Raw genomic sequence first — 17,901 nt, 5'->3', positions numbered from 1 at the left:
GTTTTAGTTTAAATTTAAGTTTTAGTTAACTGTAATAACCCTGTTTCCAACTTTGCTTCCTCTTTCAGGCGGTGTTGAAGCCTCCGCTGCAGTAGGTGGCGCTATACTCGTGTGGTGTTTGCGGAAGCGTCCTTCATCCATCAGCAGCAACGAGTAAACAGACCTCCAGGATGTCGCACGGCGCTAAGTTTTAGCTTCAAGTATTCAATTAATAAAAACGATTAGCTTTAAAACAGGAGGTCGCTGGGGGTATTTTCTAAACATAGAAAGTGATTAGAAGCAGCTAATTAAACATTTATGCTTTTTAACGCTACAATGGTGGCTGAATGTGACTGTGTCTGCGGTACGTCAACCTGAGCGGGCTAAGCTACGAGCTAGCCGCGGCTAATCTTCAGCTGGTGTTTGGACATGGCAGCGGGGGGCTCTCTGGAGTCCACCTTAGACAGGAAGTTTCAAAATGTGAGCAACACGATGGACTCAATTCAAGGACTGTCAACGTGGTGCATCGACAACAAGAAATACCACAGCCTGATCGTACGGCACTGGTCCAAGTGTCTAAAGAAATGTGAGTAGTGTTAGCTTTGCCTCTCTAGCTGCTGATGCTACAGTGGTGTTCTTTCTCGGGGCTAAAATAGGGATGAAATTATATTTAACTGCTCAAAATCAGGGTTCCCACGGTCATGAAATTCATGGAAAGGTTATGAGATTAGAAAAACTGTTTTCCAGGCCTGGAAATGATTTGAAATGAGGTGAATGTTTCGGAAAACTTTTGAATGAGGGATGAAAGATGTCAGACATAAGACAGGCTGCATGAACTTGGACCCCCCACTTTTACCATGTCATTAGATTCATTTAATATGAATATAGAATATATATAGAATATGTCTGTCCTTCAGTTGAAGATATTATAAAATGTTGTATCTGATTGCTTCACTTTCGTAGCGTTTCATAGAGTGGTTAATAGATTGATAGACAGTGAGACTTGCCAGCGTTTTTAGGTGCGTAGAAACTTTGGCAGATCTGGGATGTTAAGTAGAACATTGCTTCTTGATGTTTCTTATATACAGTCTATGTGTTAAACATGTAATAGTGTGATTAGTTAGAAAAGACTGAGAATATGAATATGTTGTCTAAGATTCGGCTTTCCTCTTTGACATTCCCGTGCATTGTTTCTGTTGAGATGAGGCAGTGATTGGATATGTTTCTGCTTTGGTTTGGTTTCATGTGCTCATCATAAAGTTTGTTGTTGGTCTTTTGCTGAGCGAGGCAGTAAGCTCCGCTGTCCCCCTGCAGTCAGTGTGTGAATTTATAAACGTTAACACGTCACTCTAGTTGCTATGGTGATGTCTTTATGTTGGTTGTAGTTACATCATTTTTTTTTACAATTAGATTGAACTGTTAGATTTATTTACTCTGTAACATGTTGTTTGAGCCTTTGCTACAAGATTGAATAGTATCCTACTACTACAGTGAGTTTGTAGTGTGTGTCACCAGTCTGGTCCAGCTTGTCTCTGTAATGTTAATATCTGTGGTCAACATTTATTTCATTAAAAATGTTGATTTATGGGTCAATGACTTAATGCAACCCAGTATCAATTGGTGTAACCACTATTTATTCATAAAAATCTGATTTTATATATATATAGGAAAATAAATGTATACTAAAATGTGTAATAAATTCACTTTTAACAACGCAACATTATGGTTGTTTTTAGGATATGTCCTGCTCAATATTGACAAAATGTATTCACTTGAATACACTGTAGGTGGATACAATATTTAATATGTATCATTCTTTTGTTATTATGGACGTTTTCAGGAGCATCCAGTCTTACTGTTGGTTAAAAAAAGTGCAAAGGTCATTTCAAATGACATAAAGCCATCAAAGATACAAAATATACATTTTAACCAAACTGATGCTGCTTTAAAACTATTTTTTATTTTTAATTGCTCATTTTGCCACCCATATTTGTCACTGACCCATATGTGTTGCAAAAGTCTTTGATACTAAATGAATAAATATGGTGAAAGAGATGTCCATTAAAACTGAGCAGGCTGTGATGACCAACCCCACAGAGATGTTTGGATGTTACATTTATTTAAGTGTACTGATCATTTTTACATGCATACTATTGTATATAAACTATTTTCAGTGCAACTTTCTTCATCTCCTATCCTTCATTTGATGGAAAGTTTACGTGGTTTTAATGGTCATCCTTTTCATGTCACGTACAGCTGCTTGCAGTCGAACAGACATCTATGTTCTGCTGTTTTTAGAAAAGTTTATTTATAGTGTTATTATAGCAGCTTGAGGAGATTCTTGTATTGTGTAGAATAATGGTGGTTTGTCTGGTTTCTCCTATGTAGTTGTTGGTTTTCAAAGAAATGAAATAAATGGGAAATTGATTTGCTGGTGTAGTTATTACCAGTGTTTCCCAATAAGTTCTCAAAATTTGCTCATATTGTAATTAAAGCTGGACATTTTCTTTCACCTGTTGTAGTTTGATAATAACAAAAAAAGAAAATGAAAGTTCTCTGATAAATCTGAAGAAGTTGCTGTCTTTGACATGAATAATTATGAGATGAAAGATTTTTCATGGTCTCTTATGTTAAGGTTTATAGTATTTTGGCAACATTGCTCTACTGATCATGGCTCATTATTACCTGCTTCTTCACACCTTTCATTACTGAGTTGTGGATGTCCTCAGAAATTGAGTTGCAGTTATGAAAAATCCAAATTTGACTAAGAACAGATCAAAGTAAGACTTGTTTTTTTTCACTGCGTTATGTGACTCACCCATTTAAACTCTAATGTCAGTGTAATTCATGACATACATGTAATTATTAGTTTGTCATAAGATATTATGGCTGCAGGCTCCTCTGTGGAGACACTTCTGCTGCAGGCTCCTCTGTCAGGACAGGAAATACCATCAAATAAAACAAACCATGAGACATGACCTCCGCTGTCTGGAAATGATCAGCTGTCACAGCCAATACATGCTGCTTTTTAACGTGATTTTACCTATTTATATATATATATAAAATAATTCTGACAGCGCACTAATGTTATAGTATCTATGATTATGTGAGATACAACTGTCAACATTGCATGTAAAGTTATTGACTTCCAACATAAGGATTTATATTCATTTAATAATTGTAGTTATTGATGTAGCAGTATTATTTAAATATTGAACATATTGGATTTATTGTGTTAATGTAGCATCAACACATGTACTGTTCTCCTTTTATTCACAATGTCTGAGTCATCATTTCACTTTGCAGACAGACCTTTAAACTGTAATCAACTGAATTTAATACGAAAAGCTGACAATTCCTCGCCTGTCTGTTGATATATGAGAAATCTAGCAAAACAAGTTTTCTATTAGTATAGCATATATTGAAAAAATAGCTTTTTGTGTGTGTGAAATTGACTGTTGGAGTAATAGATATCCTGACCAGATAACGTTCAGTATTTAATGTGATTTAGATTTACACAAGCTGATAACATTATGTAAGCTATTAGAGCAGCACAACTAGTGCAGAGCCAAACACTGAGACCGGTTTGATGTTGTGGATGCAAATGTGCCCGTCACTGTTGTGTAGAGGAAACTTCAAATCAAGAACAAAGCAGGTGTTGTTCAAACTGAAAAGAAAGTAAAAAAAAAATATGCTCACGAATATGACTAAAGACAAAGTATACGAGTAACTTCCTTGAATCATTGAAATAAAAGCATCTCCGTAAGTAACTTGAAACTATGTATTTTCAGTGTGTTGTCCAAAGTAATATTCAATAAATACCATTACCAGGTTTTTCACACATTCTCACATTTTCTGTAAAGACTAAATTTAAGCTACCAAGTGTGAAAAGCTCCTAAATTAATCATCTGTGAGTTGAATCAAATAGTTTTTAACTGATTTTAAACAAGATAATCAGTCTGTAGTGAATCCTTTGTTAAGTAGCACCGTGTTTTGAGGAATTGCCAGGTAGCAGAAGTTGGCACAAGATGCTTGGTCCCGTTTTTAGTGTTGTTTATTATATAATATTTGCATTCATTTGTTAAGACATGAGGTTTCTTTTTAGTACATTTTATAAAAGGGAAACTGTGAGTAAAGGTTTGGTTTGGTGGGTAATGAATTGGTAGCAGTATTGAGTAATTTGTGTGTGTGTGATTCTTGCAAACTCGGTCTTCATCACAACACACCGGAAAAACGTTATGTGTTCGTAATGCTGTTAAATTCAACTTTTAAAACTTGACTCAACAACTGCAATCTGTCACCTTCAGCTCAGCTGGCTGAAGCTTCAGGATGGTTGTTTTGATTATTGTGTAATTTTATGTCACATAGCTTAATAAAATATGTTGACTTGCTTTTTCCTTAATTGTTGTTTCTTGCCCCTCGTCATCACTTTGGCTCTTTGATGAATATTGATGAAACAAGTCAATTGATTAACAGCTAAACTATCACTAGTCTTTGTATTTTTCATTTGTTGTTTTCAGTTGAACAAATTCACAGTTGATTCAAATTTTTATAATTGATTCATTATTAATAATCGTTTATCAAGCAAATCAAGTTAAATGTTAAGTTTAAAGTTATTCCAAAAGAAACAAAGTGAGCAGTTTTAAGGATGTTTAGTAAATGATTAGTTGATTGATCTTTAAAAAATAATCACTGTATGTATCACCTTTTCACACTAGTGACATGTAAAATGATTATACACACACGCAGTATGTATAACATTTCCTGTGTGGGGTCATGTATGAAAGGGAGCAGGGATCGATATTCAGGGAAATGTCCGCCGCCAGTTTCTCATAGTAGCATTTCAGAATAAAAGCTGGTTTGGCTGTGAAATGAAAGCAGTAACATTACATGGAAAGGCATGTGAAGGGTTACATTCATCTGATGAAAGACCTGAAAGACCCTTTCATGTGGAGCAAGTGAACCAGTCGCTGATGATGTGTTTGAATATGTTTTGCCTTGTCAGTGCTCTCGCAGGTGATTTGATAACTAACAAGAAATAGAAGTTCTTTTGTTTGCAAAAAAAGTGGACAGGAAATATCCTCTCAGTCTGCACAGAGGGTACAATTGAGTTAAATTTCTTGTCTCACAAACTTGTTGAATATTAAATACTTCAGAGGAACACTGGCACCAAACAAAACTAGCTCCTCGCTCTCCATGTTCGTCTGTTGCACACGCGTCCATTCAGCCTTTCTCCTTTTTCTCTTTCTTCTGTTGCATTAACACCATCTGCTGGACTGTCTCTTGCGTCATATAGTCCAGCTTTGCCACTGCATGTGTGAAAAGGCGCGGCACGGAAATGTTCCTGAATGTAGCTCTGTGTGTGAACAGTGAAATCACTAACAGTGCATGAAGGGTGATCACAGTCATTTCATAGTAAAGGAACTGGCCACTGATCTAAAATGAGCAGGTGAATGTACCTGAGAGTGACATTTTTAAAAACCATCTAAAGTGGCGTTTGTTGTTAATTGACAAACATGGATGTCGTATCTCCTTACGAGCTCTTTCTGATTCACTGTTCTCTTATTAGAGTTCAGACTGTATTCACGTTATTTGGACCTAACTCCTCCTAAATCATAACCTCTACATTTCCGTTCCAGTCAAACTGATGTTCTTGTCTCTCTTTCCTCCGACAGCTGACGCCCCACACAGGCTCAACCTGATTTACCTCGCCAACGATGTCATTCAAAACTGTAAAAGGAAAAACGCCATTGTTTACCGCACTGCGTTTGCCGAGGTGCTTCCTGAGGCCTTCTCGCAGGTCAAGTAAGTCATTTATGAGGATGTGATTTTTATAGAGGGGTCACCTCCGTCAAAAAATTACTGTCCTTATTATTCTATTATGTCAGACAGTCTTGATTTAATGTATTAGAAGCAATGAAAATGTTTCCTTCTCTCTCCCTTCCTTCATTTGTCCTTGCCGTTTTTTATTCAATCAAAGAAACGTCTCACAAATAAATAAAACAGCTGTCATTGCACCAAAAACATAAATCTGATTCCTGTCTTCTCCTCTCGCTCTCCCAGCATCGAAGGTGACGCCAAGGTGGTTAAATCGGTGGAGAGGATACTGTCCATCTGGGAGGAGAGAAATGTTTATTCAGGGGCGCTCATTGCCGAGCTCAGAAGTAGCTTAGTCAAAGAAGAGTCTCCTCCCGAGACACCTGTGGAGCAAAAAAGTACGTTTATTTGGGCTTTAATTGTTACAGCATGTTGTTATATTAGCTTAGTTTTATTTTTATGTAAACCCTTTTTAAATGATCTTTCTATTTAATGTCTTATTCATCAAAAGAAAATATGTTGCACAGCTGTTTACGAATGTTTTTTATTCTGCTATTTGATATGAAGTCTAATTTTTATTTTTTTATTTTCTAAAGCTCCAGTTGAGTCTAAAGCAGATCTGCAGTCCAAGATTGTTGCAGAGTTTGTGGTAAGCAACATTTTAAGTATAACTAGACTCCTCCCTAAAGCACACTTAGGTTATTTTACAAGTAACAGCAATCAAATCCAAGTATATGTTGTTGTTGTTTGTTTTGTTCACTCAGTTTATCCAAAACACCAATTTTTATGTGAAGAAGGCTTCACTCAGATATATTTGTGTTATTTCCTCTGCTTCAGCCGCAGGCACTAATAGAGCACCTGATCAAGTACAAGAAATCTCTGGAGGAGGTGGACCTGAGAGAAAAACAGTTGACAGCTATGAGGGTTGATATCTGCAGTTCTGAAGCCCTCAAAAAACTCAAAGGTGCCACTGTTGTATAATCTAAGCTTCTCTAACACACTGTTATGTAATATTTTTTCATGTCTTTGTTTTTTTCCTCTCCCTTTCTTTTTTTTTACAAACCCTACAACAATAATAATCCCTACATCTTTGATTCTTTCAGATAAGGCAGGAGGAAAGAAGTTTTCTAGAGACTTTGAGGAAGGAAGTGCCCAGCTACAGGAGTTTGTGAAGTTCTTTGACAAAAAAAGCAAAGTGGGACCTCCTCTCATGGAGGCCCTGAGCAACGCAGATATCTTCTATGAGATGCAGTACAAGGAGGTCAAGATTGTTGCAAATGTATGTGACTGACGGGTTTGTAGTATTGTTTGTATATTAGTGCTCACAGCTTTAGATGATATATTCACTCAGTAATTCTATCATTCAAAAACGACCTGAATCTTTAGTTGTTTAGTTTTTTACAGTTCTGATTTAAAGCTAAACTTACTGTCCTACATGCTTATACATGAAACACACTGACTGAAATTGAATTGTGGTTGTTGGCCCAACCTGGAAACAATTATTCAGTGTACTTGCAGAGAAGCACTTTAGACCCGCGTATACATCCAGAACAAACATGACAATAATGTACGTCAACAAATTTGCAGTATGGACATAAATAACATTCAAGATGCGATGAAATGTACAAAGTTTATGTGTAAAAGCTCAAGTGTACAAGGAAAAGGTTAAAAATGAAAATGATCTGTGGTTTACAAGCAGTAGATTATATACAAACAAAGTTGTAAAACATAATGTAACAAACACACTGATATAAATATATGCAGAATTGTTTTATGTTTTTATTGTTCTGTTAATTTATTGATTCTCTCTTACTTTTCCCCTCTAGGCCTACCAAACATTTGCTAACCGGGTGTCCCACCTGAAGCGCAAGCTGGACAGCCTGAAGGCCACCTTACCAGACCTGGATGATTCACCCATTCCTTCACCCTCTGCAGACGCACCGTCTCCAACAGGATCCGAGTCTCCTTTCCACGGTCTAGAATTGGCTAGTCCTGATCCAGATCTTGATGGCTCTGCTATGGATGATGAAGCAGAGCCGCCGGCTCCGAGTCCTCTGTCCTCACCCGGAGGATCCCCCAAACGCACAGCGACGCTCGGGGAGAATGATAATCGTGAGGTGGAGGACATGGAGCTCTCTGATGAAGAAATGGACGGTGGGGGTATTATAGGTAAGCCAGTGTGCTGTTAAAAGTGACTTAATGGCAAGGGCTTCTTTTAGATATTCTTCTTCTTGGTTTTCTGTAGCAGAAAATATGCTAATAATTAAAATAATACAGAGAACAGGCTGGACACTGAATCAGTCACAACCTCCACGTATTAGTGAAGAAAATCAAAGCATTGCACTTCAAATCTGAGTTGCAGCCATATTCCATCAACACTTTTCACCACCCGCTGACCCCTTCTAACCAAAATGAGACATTTTGAAGATTTGAAGTGGCAGTAAAATCAACCCTGCTGCTGGACCATAGTCACTTCCAACCTCTTCCAGGACTAGGGTCCCTATAACCCACCCCCCAATCAGACTGCTATAAATGTTTTACTTTCTATTGGCTCAGTTTGACACACATACAAACACTCCTGTTATTAGTTCAGTTATTGATTATACTTAAGTTTATTTTTGTACTTTTGACTTACTCACATTAATCTCATGTAAAGATGATTTACATTTTGACTAAATTAATTCAAGGGTAACTTACTAGCTTTGCCTGGGGCTTTCAGCCAAATCTCTTGCGCTTCATCATTGGACCTAGTTTGCTCATAATTGATTAATTCGATGTGCTTTGGAGTGCTGTTTACCTTTCATGCCCAAGTCATAATGTGAATATGAGTTCAATATCAAACAGCAATATCTTGTTTAAAGGGGATTTATCATGATTTTGTGATTATTTTTTCTATACTGTTATGATGTTAGATTGTTTGTTCACGCCCACAAAGTGCTGCCTGTTCAGTAGCCTTCGTTGTGAAGGTTGTTTTCATGTCTACTTGCATGTTTCTGATCAGATTTCCTTTTAGAGTAAAGAATGAGATAAAGGAGTAAAATCCTCCTGCTTGTGTGTTTATTTTGCCTCCGAACTGCTTGAAGTCTGCTGTGGGGCAGCTTTCAGTCGCTGGCCAATTAAAACAGAGTGGGCTCATTTGGAGGGGTGCCATAAAAAGAGGGGAGGTAAAATGGCCTTTTTCAGACAGAGGTTGAACTGAGGAAGTGCATAAAAGGCCAGTGTAAGATAAATAAGGAGTATTTTAAGTGTAAATCACTGAAAGATAATCCAGTAGAGCCCTTTAATATAAATATAGACTTAGAAATGTGCATGATACGTCCCCTTTAAGACGAATTGTCATTCATTTATCAGCAGTGACATCTCTGAGCCTAAAAATGACCTTCAGAAAACAATAACAAAGTGATTTGTGCTGCCTAACAACAAACATATAACAGCAGATGGTGTAGTCTAATACTACAAGAGTGCTTACATTAAAACCACTAAACTCTGCTCTCATTGCCATATTTTGTTCTCCAGTTGAGGAGCAGATTGAACAACCCACCCACACAGAGGTCTCCATTCCAGTCTCTGCAAACACTGAACCATCAGTAGCATCACAGCAGCCTGTGCCACAGGCCATGCCCCTTGAAGCAGCTCCTGCAGCAGGTGTGGAAGGTGTTGACCTGAGTAAAATTGGATCCATCCTCAACAGTTTAAATTCAGTCATGAAGAACACCGGTGAGTACTGGTAAACCTATAAACCTGCTGAAATGTGAAATAATAAAACTGAACTGATGTTGCAGTTGTTCCAGTGTCACAGCCATGCTTCACTAAGACATCTAATGTTGAGTTCATGATTTTAGCCTTGATTTTCCTCTCGCAGGCAAAACCCCCAAATTTAGGGCAAATCGGCTTTTGCTTGGCACTCGATCACTTTGTGTAAACTGTTCAAAGACCAGATCCGATTGCTCGCCAATGCCTCACAGACGGTGTAAAGATATTTTAAATTACTGGACCTGTCAGGGAGTTCAAATCCTGTAGTATTAAATGTATTGTTACTCACAATCAGGGTGGCAATCAGCACAAGTCAGCAGGTGATGACAGCAGAACAAACTACTCTGCTGTATAATATAGTTTCTATCAGAACACAGTGGCATACACTCAAGCTTGTCAGTACTTTGTAATCTGTATTTAACCTTGTCGTCCTTGCTGAACTACTGTACAAGCAGGCCTGTGTCACAGCTCACGTGTTTTTGTTTTTGAGGACTCATTGGGCATTCCTTCTGGTGAAAGATCTTGTGATGTATGAACCCGTGTTGTTGATCAGTACGGCATTAGACACAGAATGCCTTCATACCCTTCTCTGATGACATAAAATGTAATAAAATAAAGTGTATCAAGTAGTTTATACACAGTATTCATTATGGCATTTACCAGGAAACTAGACTTAAGAGTCTCTAGCCTCACTTTCACCTAAATGCTAACAACAACATGCTAGCATTTTCAAAATGATAATGTTAATATGCTGATGTTTATGTGTATAGTGTTTACCATGTTTTTTAAATTGGCCTGTTACCATGCTAACATTTGCTAATTGGAATTAAACACAAGCTAGCACTCACTGAGTAGTTTTGTGAGTATTTATTCATAAATTGTTAAATGATAAAGATTTTGAGCTGATGATGCCATTAAATTAAAATTTAAGGGATTTACAAAGTTACTACAGAACACAAATGTCTGTTTTTCATCATGGTCAACCTCATGGTGGCGCTAGACAAAAAGTCAGGTGATTACCAAAATCAGAGGAATTTATCTTTCGGGAACCATTAATGTCTGTACAAAATGTCATTGCAGTCCATCCAGATATACGTCATTCTGGACCAAAGTGGTGGACCAACCAATGTTGTAATCCTTAGAGTCTTGTCACCTGTGTGGCTAAAATAAAACAAATATGAAACTATTAAAACTAACCGGATATAATTGTAGATATAATGTGTGTTGGGATTAAAACCCAAATAATTTGTCAATATAGAACTGTATGGGACTGAATTTTATTCAACTTTTTTGTTAATCATTATCTTTTCTTTGAAACTTCAGAGTGCTATCACTAAACTCTTAACATCTCAATGATAACTTGTGGGGATTAATTATTAAAGTGAGTGTCCTTCTCCGACATGCAGGACCATTAGTAGAGAGTCCCTCTGCAGCTGCCCTCACTGGCTCCTCAGTGAAGACCAAGCCAGCTGCATCTGTGGCCTCTCAAGATGCCAGTTCTCTGGTCAACCTCCTTTCCAAGGTGGATGTGAGTCCCGCAGATCTCCTCGGTGCTCTGTCCAAAGTCCAAGGCCAAAATCAAGGCAGCCTTGAGGGTGAGAATAAGGACTCACACAGCAACAATTTTATAAGACAGATTACGTACCTATTTTATATCATGCATCACTTAAAATGTGTTTCTGTATCTCTGCTTTCTTCACCCAGGCATTACTTCTCTTCTGAGCAGCTCAACTACAAATGTCTCTTCAGACTCTTCAAGTACAGGCAAGATTCTTCCCTCTTCTGCATCTGCAGTGCCCTCTCAGAGCCTGTCTGTCTCCTCTGTTGCCCCTGTGCCTTCTTCATCCACCTCCACTGTAAAGCAGACCACAAACTCCCGCGTTCCCCCTCAGTCTGCCAACCCAGCCTCTGCTCTGGTGCAAGCTCTCCACAGAGACATGGATTTGACAGCAGAGACAGAACCCTCCTTGTCTTCTAAGAGTTTAGAGTCTAAAATCCACAGCTTTCTGCATGGTAACCCTGCTTTCAACACCTTCGACTTGGGTATCTCAACAAACCCAACTGTTGGAGGGGATAACCTGAGCCCGGTACCTGGAACAGATACTCAGGATGGTACCCCAGTGCGGGATGAGGGTGGAGGCACCCCAACTCAAGATGAGATTATGGACAACTCAGCGGGGCTCCCATTCGCTTCCAGCACAAAGCCGCCATCTATTGTAGATACTGTAAAAACAGTTCCCGTTGCCTATAAAGCCGGAACTCAGAAGAACCCAAACAATCCCCAACAGCAAGCCCACCTACAGCCGGCTGTGACTCAGAACGGCAATCTCTACCAGTCGTACCCGTATGGTGAGCAGGAGATGTCAGAGCATGGCATTACAACACCTGTTGCACATTACCAACCAATTCCTGCACAAAGTGGGGGACCTGTGCCTGGAGAAAGAGCCCCAGGCAGTGCCAGTTGCAGACAGACAGTTGGGGGTTTTCAGGGGGTAAATGAAGGGGGTTGGTATGGTGACACTTACCCAGAGGGGAGCTCTCAGCAGCCCACAGGCTACAATGTGATAATGCCTGGAGGGGCTGGAGATAACAAGATATCAGGACACTATCCATACCAACCAGAACAAACTCAGGGACCTCAAGAGTTGGCGTCCCAGCAGGGCTCCGCCTCATCCTCTGGTTTCTATAGAAACACCCTTCCTCCTGTCCCCAAGTTACCTCCCCCTCCTCTTGTCTTTGATGACCCAACTTCCGCAAGCAGTGGTGCAAGGATTCTCCCAAAGCAGCAGCCAGCGCCGAGCAACAACACAGGGGACAGTGTAATCAGCGGGATGGTGGTCCACGACCATCAACACAAGTCCATGTTTCATCCAGGCGACCCGCCGTTCGACCACGACCAACCACGGCATCACCCTGCAGATTTACACCCTCACGCAGACGACAGGCGTTACCAGGGGGATCTTGAGCGGTACCATGATGACCTGCGCCATCGTGATGGCGGTTTCTATCAAGACGATCCTTACCGCCACCCAGAGGATCCGTACTACAGGCCAGGCAGCCCTCCACACCACTACCCCCAAGATCGAGGGCGCTTCACTCCCCCACACTCACCCTCAGAAGATCCTTACTATGCCCCTGATTACCAACGACATAGCCCCCCTCCTCCTCACTACACTCCTAGGAGACCACCACCTCATCTCGAGATCCGTCATCCTGGCATGCGGCCTCCACATCGGCCCCCCCACCCAGCACACCCAGCACACCACCCTCACCCCAGAGGGCCCCCACGGGCACCGTTTCCTCGGTTCCAGGGGCCGGATCCAAGGTTAAGAGGCAAACGTCCAATTCCAAGAGGACGGGGGAACCCTGGTCCAATGTTCCCCCCAAAAAGACCCTTTCCACCCCCACGGTACTGACTGAGCTTAAAGCTTTGAACTCTTTAAACCGTTGCGGGTGTGGTCCAGGACTGTGCTCAGGTCCACATCCTGGCATTGAAATAAAAATCTGAAAAGTAAAAAAGGGGGGCGCATAAAGGTGCAGAGACTGAGGTGGAGGATGAGGAGGATAAGATTGTACTGACGAAGAAAGAAACCAACAGCTACCTGAAGGAAAGCAGAAACCATATGACCGAAAAAAACCCAACGAAGAATAAAAGATGTATAGACGGCAGCGGACGAACACCGAGAGAGATGTAAAAGAAACCGGGGGCTCTGAGAGTGCTGCTGGGCTGAAAAGTGAAGACAGAAGATGAAAGGAAATAAGAGGTGGATATATATAATTCACTTTTTGTGTTATTTGCTCCACTATGAAGCATCGCATTAAATGTGTAATTGAGCATCAGTTTGACATAGGTCAGAGTGTGTGCATGGTATGCGCGGGTGCATGCGGTCAAAGTGTAAGTCAAAAAGTCACAGACCGTTCCTCATTTTTAGTTAAGTCCGAAAATGTAGTTATTTTTGCTAAGCGAGTAGCAGAAGAATGTAGTTGCTGCAATGTTCCTGCTGTCATTTAGTTTTTCAGTGACTACTTCTCTTCCATATCAGCAGTATCCCAGCAGCTAAAAAACATCAATTTAAATTTAACTTTTGGGGGGGAGGGAGGGGGGCAGTGTATATGTTCTAGAGTTTCTTTTCCTTCTACTATACACGTTATGGGGGAAATTATTTTTCATTGTTCCAACTCCGAGTGTTATATTTGTGAAGCAGTGCTTTCTCCACTAGTGCGCAAGATCCCTTCGGCGGTAGTTTCACGTCTCGTTAAGTTCCTTTTTAAGGAGAGCGGCAGAAGTCTACCTAAAGGGAGCGAGAGGTGTGAGAGGTTTGTTGGGGAGTTTTTTTTTTTCAAACTCCAACACCGTTGCAGAAGCTGCATTTTGCTTTGGAGGGGATGAGGATACTCTTCAGTCTTCAGTTACGTTTTAAATGTACTGACTAATAAAAATCTGAGTTTGAAATGTGGTGTTGTTTCTTCTTTCCTCTGATCCTTGGAGTTGTTACCCATGTTTGAAACCATCAGCCATCAACTCTACACAACATTTGAGAGTGCCGAAAAACTAAAACATGATCATTTAAGAAGTCATTAACAGATAAATACCAGACTACCAGTCTATTAAAAGTTTGTAAAAGTGAAAACACATTACATCCAATTTAATGCATTTCATAGAATTATGCACTGACATGCGAGTCAAAGAAATATTCAATTTGAATACTTACAAAAATAACTGTAGCAGTCAAAGGTCAGTGTTTGATCCACCAAAGATTTCAGTAACGTTTTAATAAGTTGGCTTCACCGTTTGATTTCCCACAGAGGCAGAAACAGATCTAATTCCTCTAACGTAATGACATATTTAAATACTAACTAGTAGTTGAATAATACGCATTTGAAAATAGATTTTTGTGCAAATTAGGAACTTGCTGTTCCTGCTAGAAGACATGACCATTTACAAAGGAGTTAAAATCCTCTAAAAAGAAACCTGAAAATTGATTTAGCTCTAAAGAAATGATCAGTAAATGAGTGTCTTTTAAATGAAGCAAATGAGATATACATGTATGTAAGATAAGACATGACACTTAACACCTGGAGGGAATGTCCACACTAGAGTTGTGTGCTTCAACCAGTGTGAACATTCCCATTATTTAATATCAGTGTTTGTTTAAAGAATTAAACTATTTAATATGACTTCTCAGATATCGGTTATCTTTCAAATTTGACAGTGAGTAGTTTATTTAACCGACCCTAAAATTGTAATTATTTTACTCTGTGTAGTAAACATTACAGAATATGTAGGAGGAGTCACCTGTTGCAGTATGTTCCAGAGTCAAAGCTCCTTTTTATCAATGCATTCAAATGAGTACGTTTCCAAACTAGACAGGAAACAAGGGTAGATATGTGCATCTGATTTCACTTTGCCTGATATTGTACATGAAGTTATTTCTCCTCTGACTAAATAGTTGTAAAGAAAATGTAGAAGTGAAGTTCTGTGTCAACAAATAGACTTTTTAAAATCATGGATTGTACTTTGCCTTCAAGCAGTCGGACAACTTGGAGCACAAATTCTGTCATTTGGATCCAATTTAAAATCCTTCACACCGCTTTTCTCACATCCTCCTCACTTTTTCTCTTTTTTGGAGATGTGATCAGTAAAGTGCTGGTTGAGGTTTCATCTTTAGCTGTCTGATTCCCTCATGGCACAGAAATATCTCTGCCTCCTTAATCCGAGAGTGGGGGAATGTGAGGGGTACTTAATCTGAGGGTTTAATGTGAGAACAAGTTTGCGTGACAAAGTGATTATCAGTAAGATTAATTAGGTCATTAAAGAACAAGTCTTAAAAATACTCTTGATTAATCCATCTGCTAAATATCAAATGTAGTTAATTAGGCGTTTGGCCTTAAAAACCGTGACTTAAACTGTCTTACTTGATTATCAATAAGACTTTTTTTTTTTTTAAATGACATTTATATATCTAAATAGAAAATACTGCGTTTTCTACTTTGAGTTTCTAATTAATTAAACCAATATTTTTTACCCAAGTTGTACTAATTGAAGCCTCCAAAGTTTCATTGATATGGATCAGCTCTAATCGAAATAACCAAACTTGCATGACTCTTGTTTTTCAGTTCACATTTTAGCTGATTGCTTTAGAGAAAATATCAATTTAGATAAAGTTCTCACTGATTAATCCGCCCGGATGAAAAAAGGCTTTAATTAAGATCTACCTTTTTATCATTGCAGCCAACTTTTAAGAGGGAGGGGGGAGTGGGAGGGGGGGTAGCTGCAGGAGTTAAAAAGCTTCTACAGCTCCTCAGAATGTGATGTTAGATTAAAGTGTTGGGAGAGAAAATTAAGCAAAAAAAAAAAAAATCAACACATTTTAGTTTACTCGTGATTTTTATGCGTAATAAAGTAGGTCGGATTTTTATTAAGACTGATGAGCTGTTTCTCTTTAGTTATAGTCAGCTCAGGTGAGACAGCTGTCCTTAGATGTCAGTGAATCTTCCTAGGAGCACTTTTCATTTCTATTAGGATTATTTTTTTATTTTTTTGTTTAAAGCCCGACATTGAAGATATTTCCTCATTCAGATTGTGTGCGTTTTCCTGTTTGTCTGGGAGATTGTTTGATGGCGTTTTCGCGCATGAAATCCTTTACTACGCCGTATTTATCAATATTTTATGTTTATTTATGTATCTTCTGCGCTGTGTGAGAAATAATTTAAGCTTTCTTTAATGTCATCCTGCCACATATTTATTTTTCCCCCGTCCTGAATGAAACCTATTTCCCGTTTCATCCCTCCTCCTGTTTTCCTCCTCAGGGATCCGGAGCCACACTTTGATGTGTCTGATGTGATGGGAACCTTTTCCACATGTTAACTCATGCAGAGGAGGAGGAGGAGGAGGAGGAGGGAGAGAGAGGCTGATGGCTGTGGTGGCTCTCCTTCTTTGAAACCTGCACCGCTCCCACTGATGGCTCTTCTTCACGGTCTGACATGCACTGCAGCAGCCCAGTAAGCCTCCAGTTTAATGCATCAGAAGCTGAAATGACTGCCAGCAGCAGGAAATCAAAACGATCAATACAAAGGGAGGGAGATCATAAAAATGTTGAAATTGTTTTTTTTCTTTCTCTTTGTGTGTGTGTGTGTGTGTGTGTGTGTGTGTGTGTGTGTGTGTGTGTGTGTGTGTTTTAGATGAATCGCAGGAAAGCAGAAAAGTTGACAGATCAGCTTGAGTAAGTACAGATAGGATAATTTAATACTTAGGAGAAATACCCAAAAACTCCATAATAATATTCCCTCATTCACATACAAATGCATCACAACAATCACAAGCAAAGCAATAACCAAAAATGTTCATTATATGAATTTTTTTTATTGCAAAATAAAGAATTATTGCTCATATCAAAATGAAATAATGCTGTGTTGTCTGTTTATTTAATGTGCATTAACGGTTTTATGTCATATGGAAATCATGCCTCTCCAAAATATCCTATTTCCACGGAGCCTAGAAGGACTTTGTGACAGTCTGGTTGCATTTAGAAAGAGTTAATAACTTTAGTTGAACATTTTATAATCAGAGAAACATGTTTTCCCATATAAGATAAATAATCCTGATGACCTTTGTCCTCTTTCTGAAATGGAGCAGACTATTTTGTGGTGCATTTAAGTGCTTCTGTAAACACGACTTCCATTAAATTCCTACAGTTATTTCTACACACAGTCACAACATTACATTTAAAAGCAGAAAATAACATACACGTCACCACTCCTGACTTTAAATATGCGCTTGCTCGTCACCAGATGTCGTCGTTGGTCACATTCACAAATAAAATTAAAAAAAAAAAAAAAAAGAACGAGAGAGAGAGAGAGAAAATTACATCCACATTGTGAAAATGACACAAATCAGTGAAGCGCAGTTTTACAGGTATAGACCACCCATCTGTACCTGAACAAAGCCACATGAACTAACCCTCTGCCTAGCCTGCACTGTGGGCTTATATTGAGGTTGAAGGGCGGAAAGGCAGATAGGATTTAGGGACAGATGGCATGTCTTAACATTAGAGACAAGCCGAGGAGATATTCTGCTGCTGGAAATAAAAGGAATTAATGGTGAAGCCGTGGGGAGATCTGTGCCTTGGAGGGTTGCTAAATAAACACTACAAGGCCTGATATTACTGTCATTGCTTAAGCCAAGCAGGTCCAGATCGTGACTCTTTGAAGTGTCGATGTGCGCATGTCGGGTGTGTGCAGCCTGCTGTCATGTGGGCTCATTGTTTACATGCTGCCGAGCTCTCAGAAAGGGCGTGTGTATGTGTGTGTGTGTGTGTGTGTGTATGTGCTGTGAAATATACACGAACACAC

At 39.3% G+C, this 17,901-nt stretch overlaps 1 protein-coding gene across 2 annotated transcripts; it reads left to right on the top strand.

Annotated features, from left to right (window-relative positions):
* Positions 1 to 164: 164 nt before the first annotated feature.
* On the top strand, positions 165 to 16,440 carry rprd2a (regulation of nuclear pre-mRNA domain containing 2a). Of its 2 annotated transcripts, XR_008322963.1 has the most exons (11): positions 165 to 565; positions 5,655 to 5,784; positions 6,043 to 6,194; positions 6,393 to 6,445; positions 6,634 to 6,760; positions 6,900 to 7,075; positions 7,623 to 7,965; positions 9,313 to 9,513; positions 10,956 to 11,144; positions 11,254 to 13,313; positions 16,360 to 16,440. XR_008322963.1 is itself a non-coding variant. In XM_053334353.1 (10 exons), exons 1-10 carry the CDS (start codon positions 409 to 411, stop codon positions 12,963 to 12,965), a joined length of 3,240 nt encoding a protein of 1,079 aa, XP_053190328.1. In that variant the 5' UTR covers positions 165 to 408; the 3' UTR covers positions 12,966 to 13,644. The 2 variants fall into 2 exon arrangements, 1 of the variants encoding a protein (XP_053190328.1); XM_053334353.1 differs by lacking the exon at positions 16,360 to 16,440 and having other exon boundaries at positions 11,254 to 13,644.
* Positions 16,441 to 17,901: the final 1,461 nt, after the last annotated feature.

The sequence above is a fragment of the Scomber japonicus genome, chromosome 15 (genome assembly GCF_027409825.1).
Source record: "Scomber japonicus isolate fScoJap1 chromosome 15, fScoJap1.pri, whole genome shotgun sequence".
Taxonomy (NCBI): domain Eukaryota; kingdom Metazoa; phylum Chordata; class Actinopteri; order Scombriformes; family Scombridae; genus Scomber; species Scomber japonicus.
The sequence above is the reverse complement of the archived record's forward strand: the minus strand, read 5'-3'. Positions and strand labels throughout refer to the sequence as shown.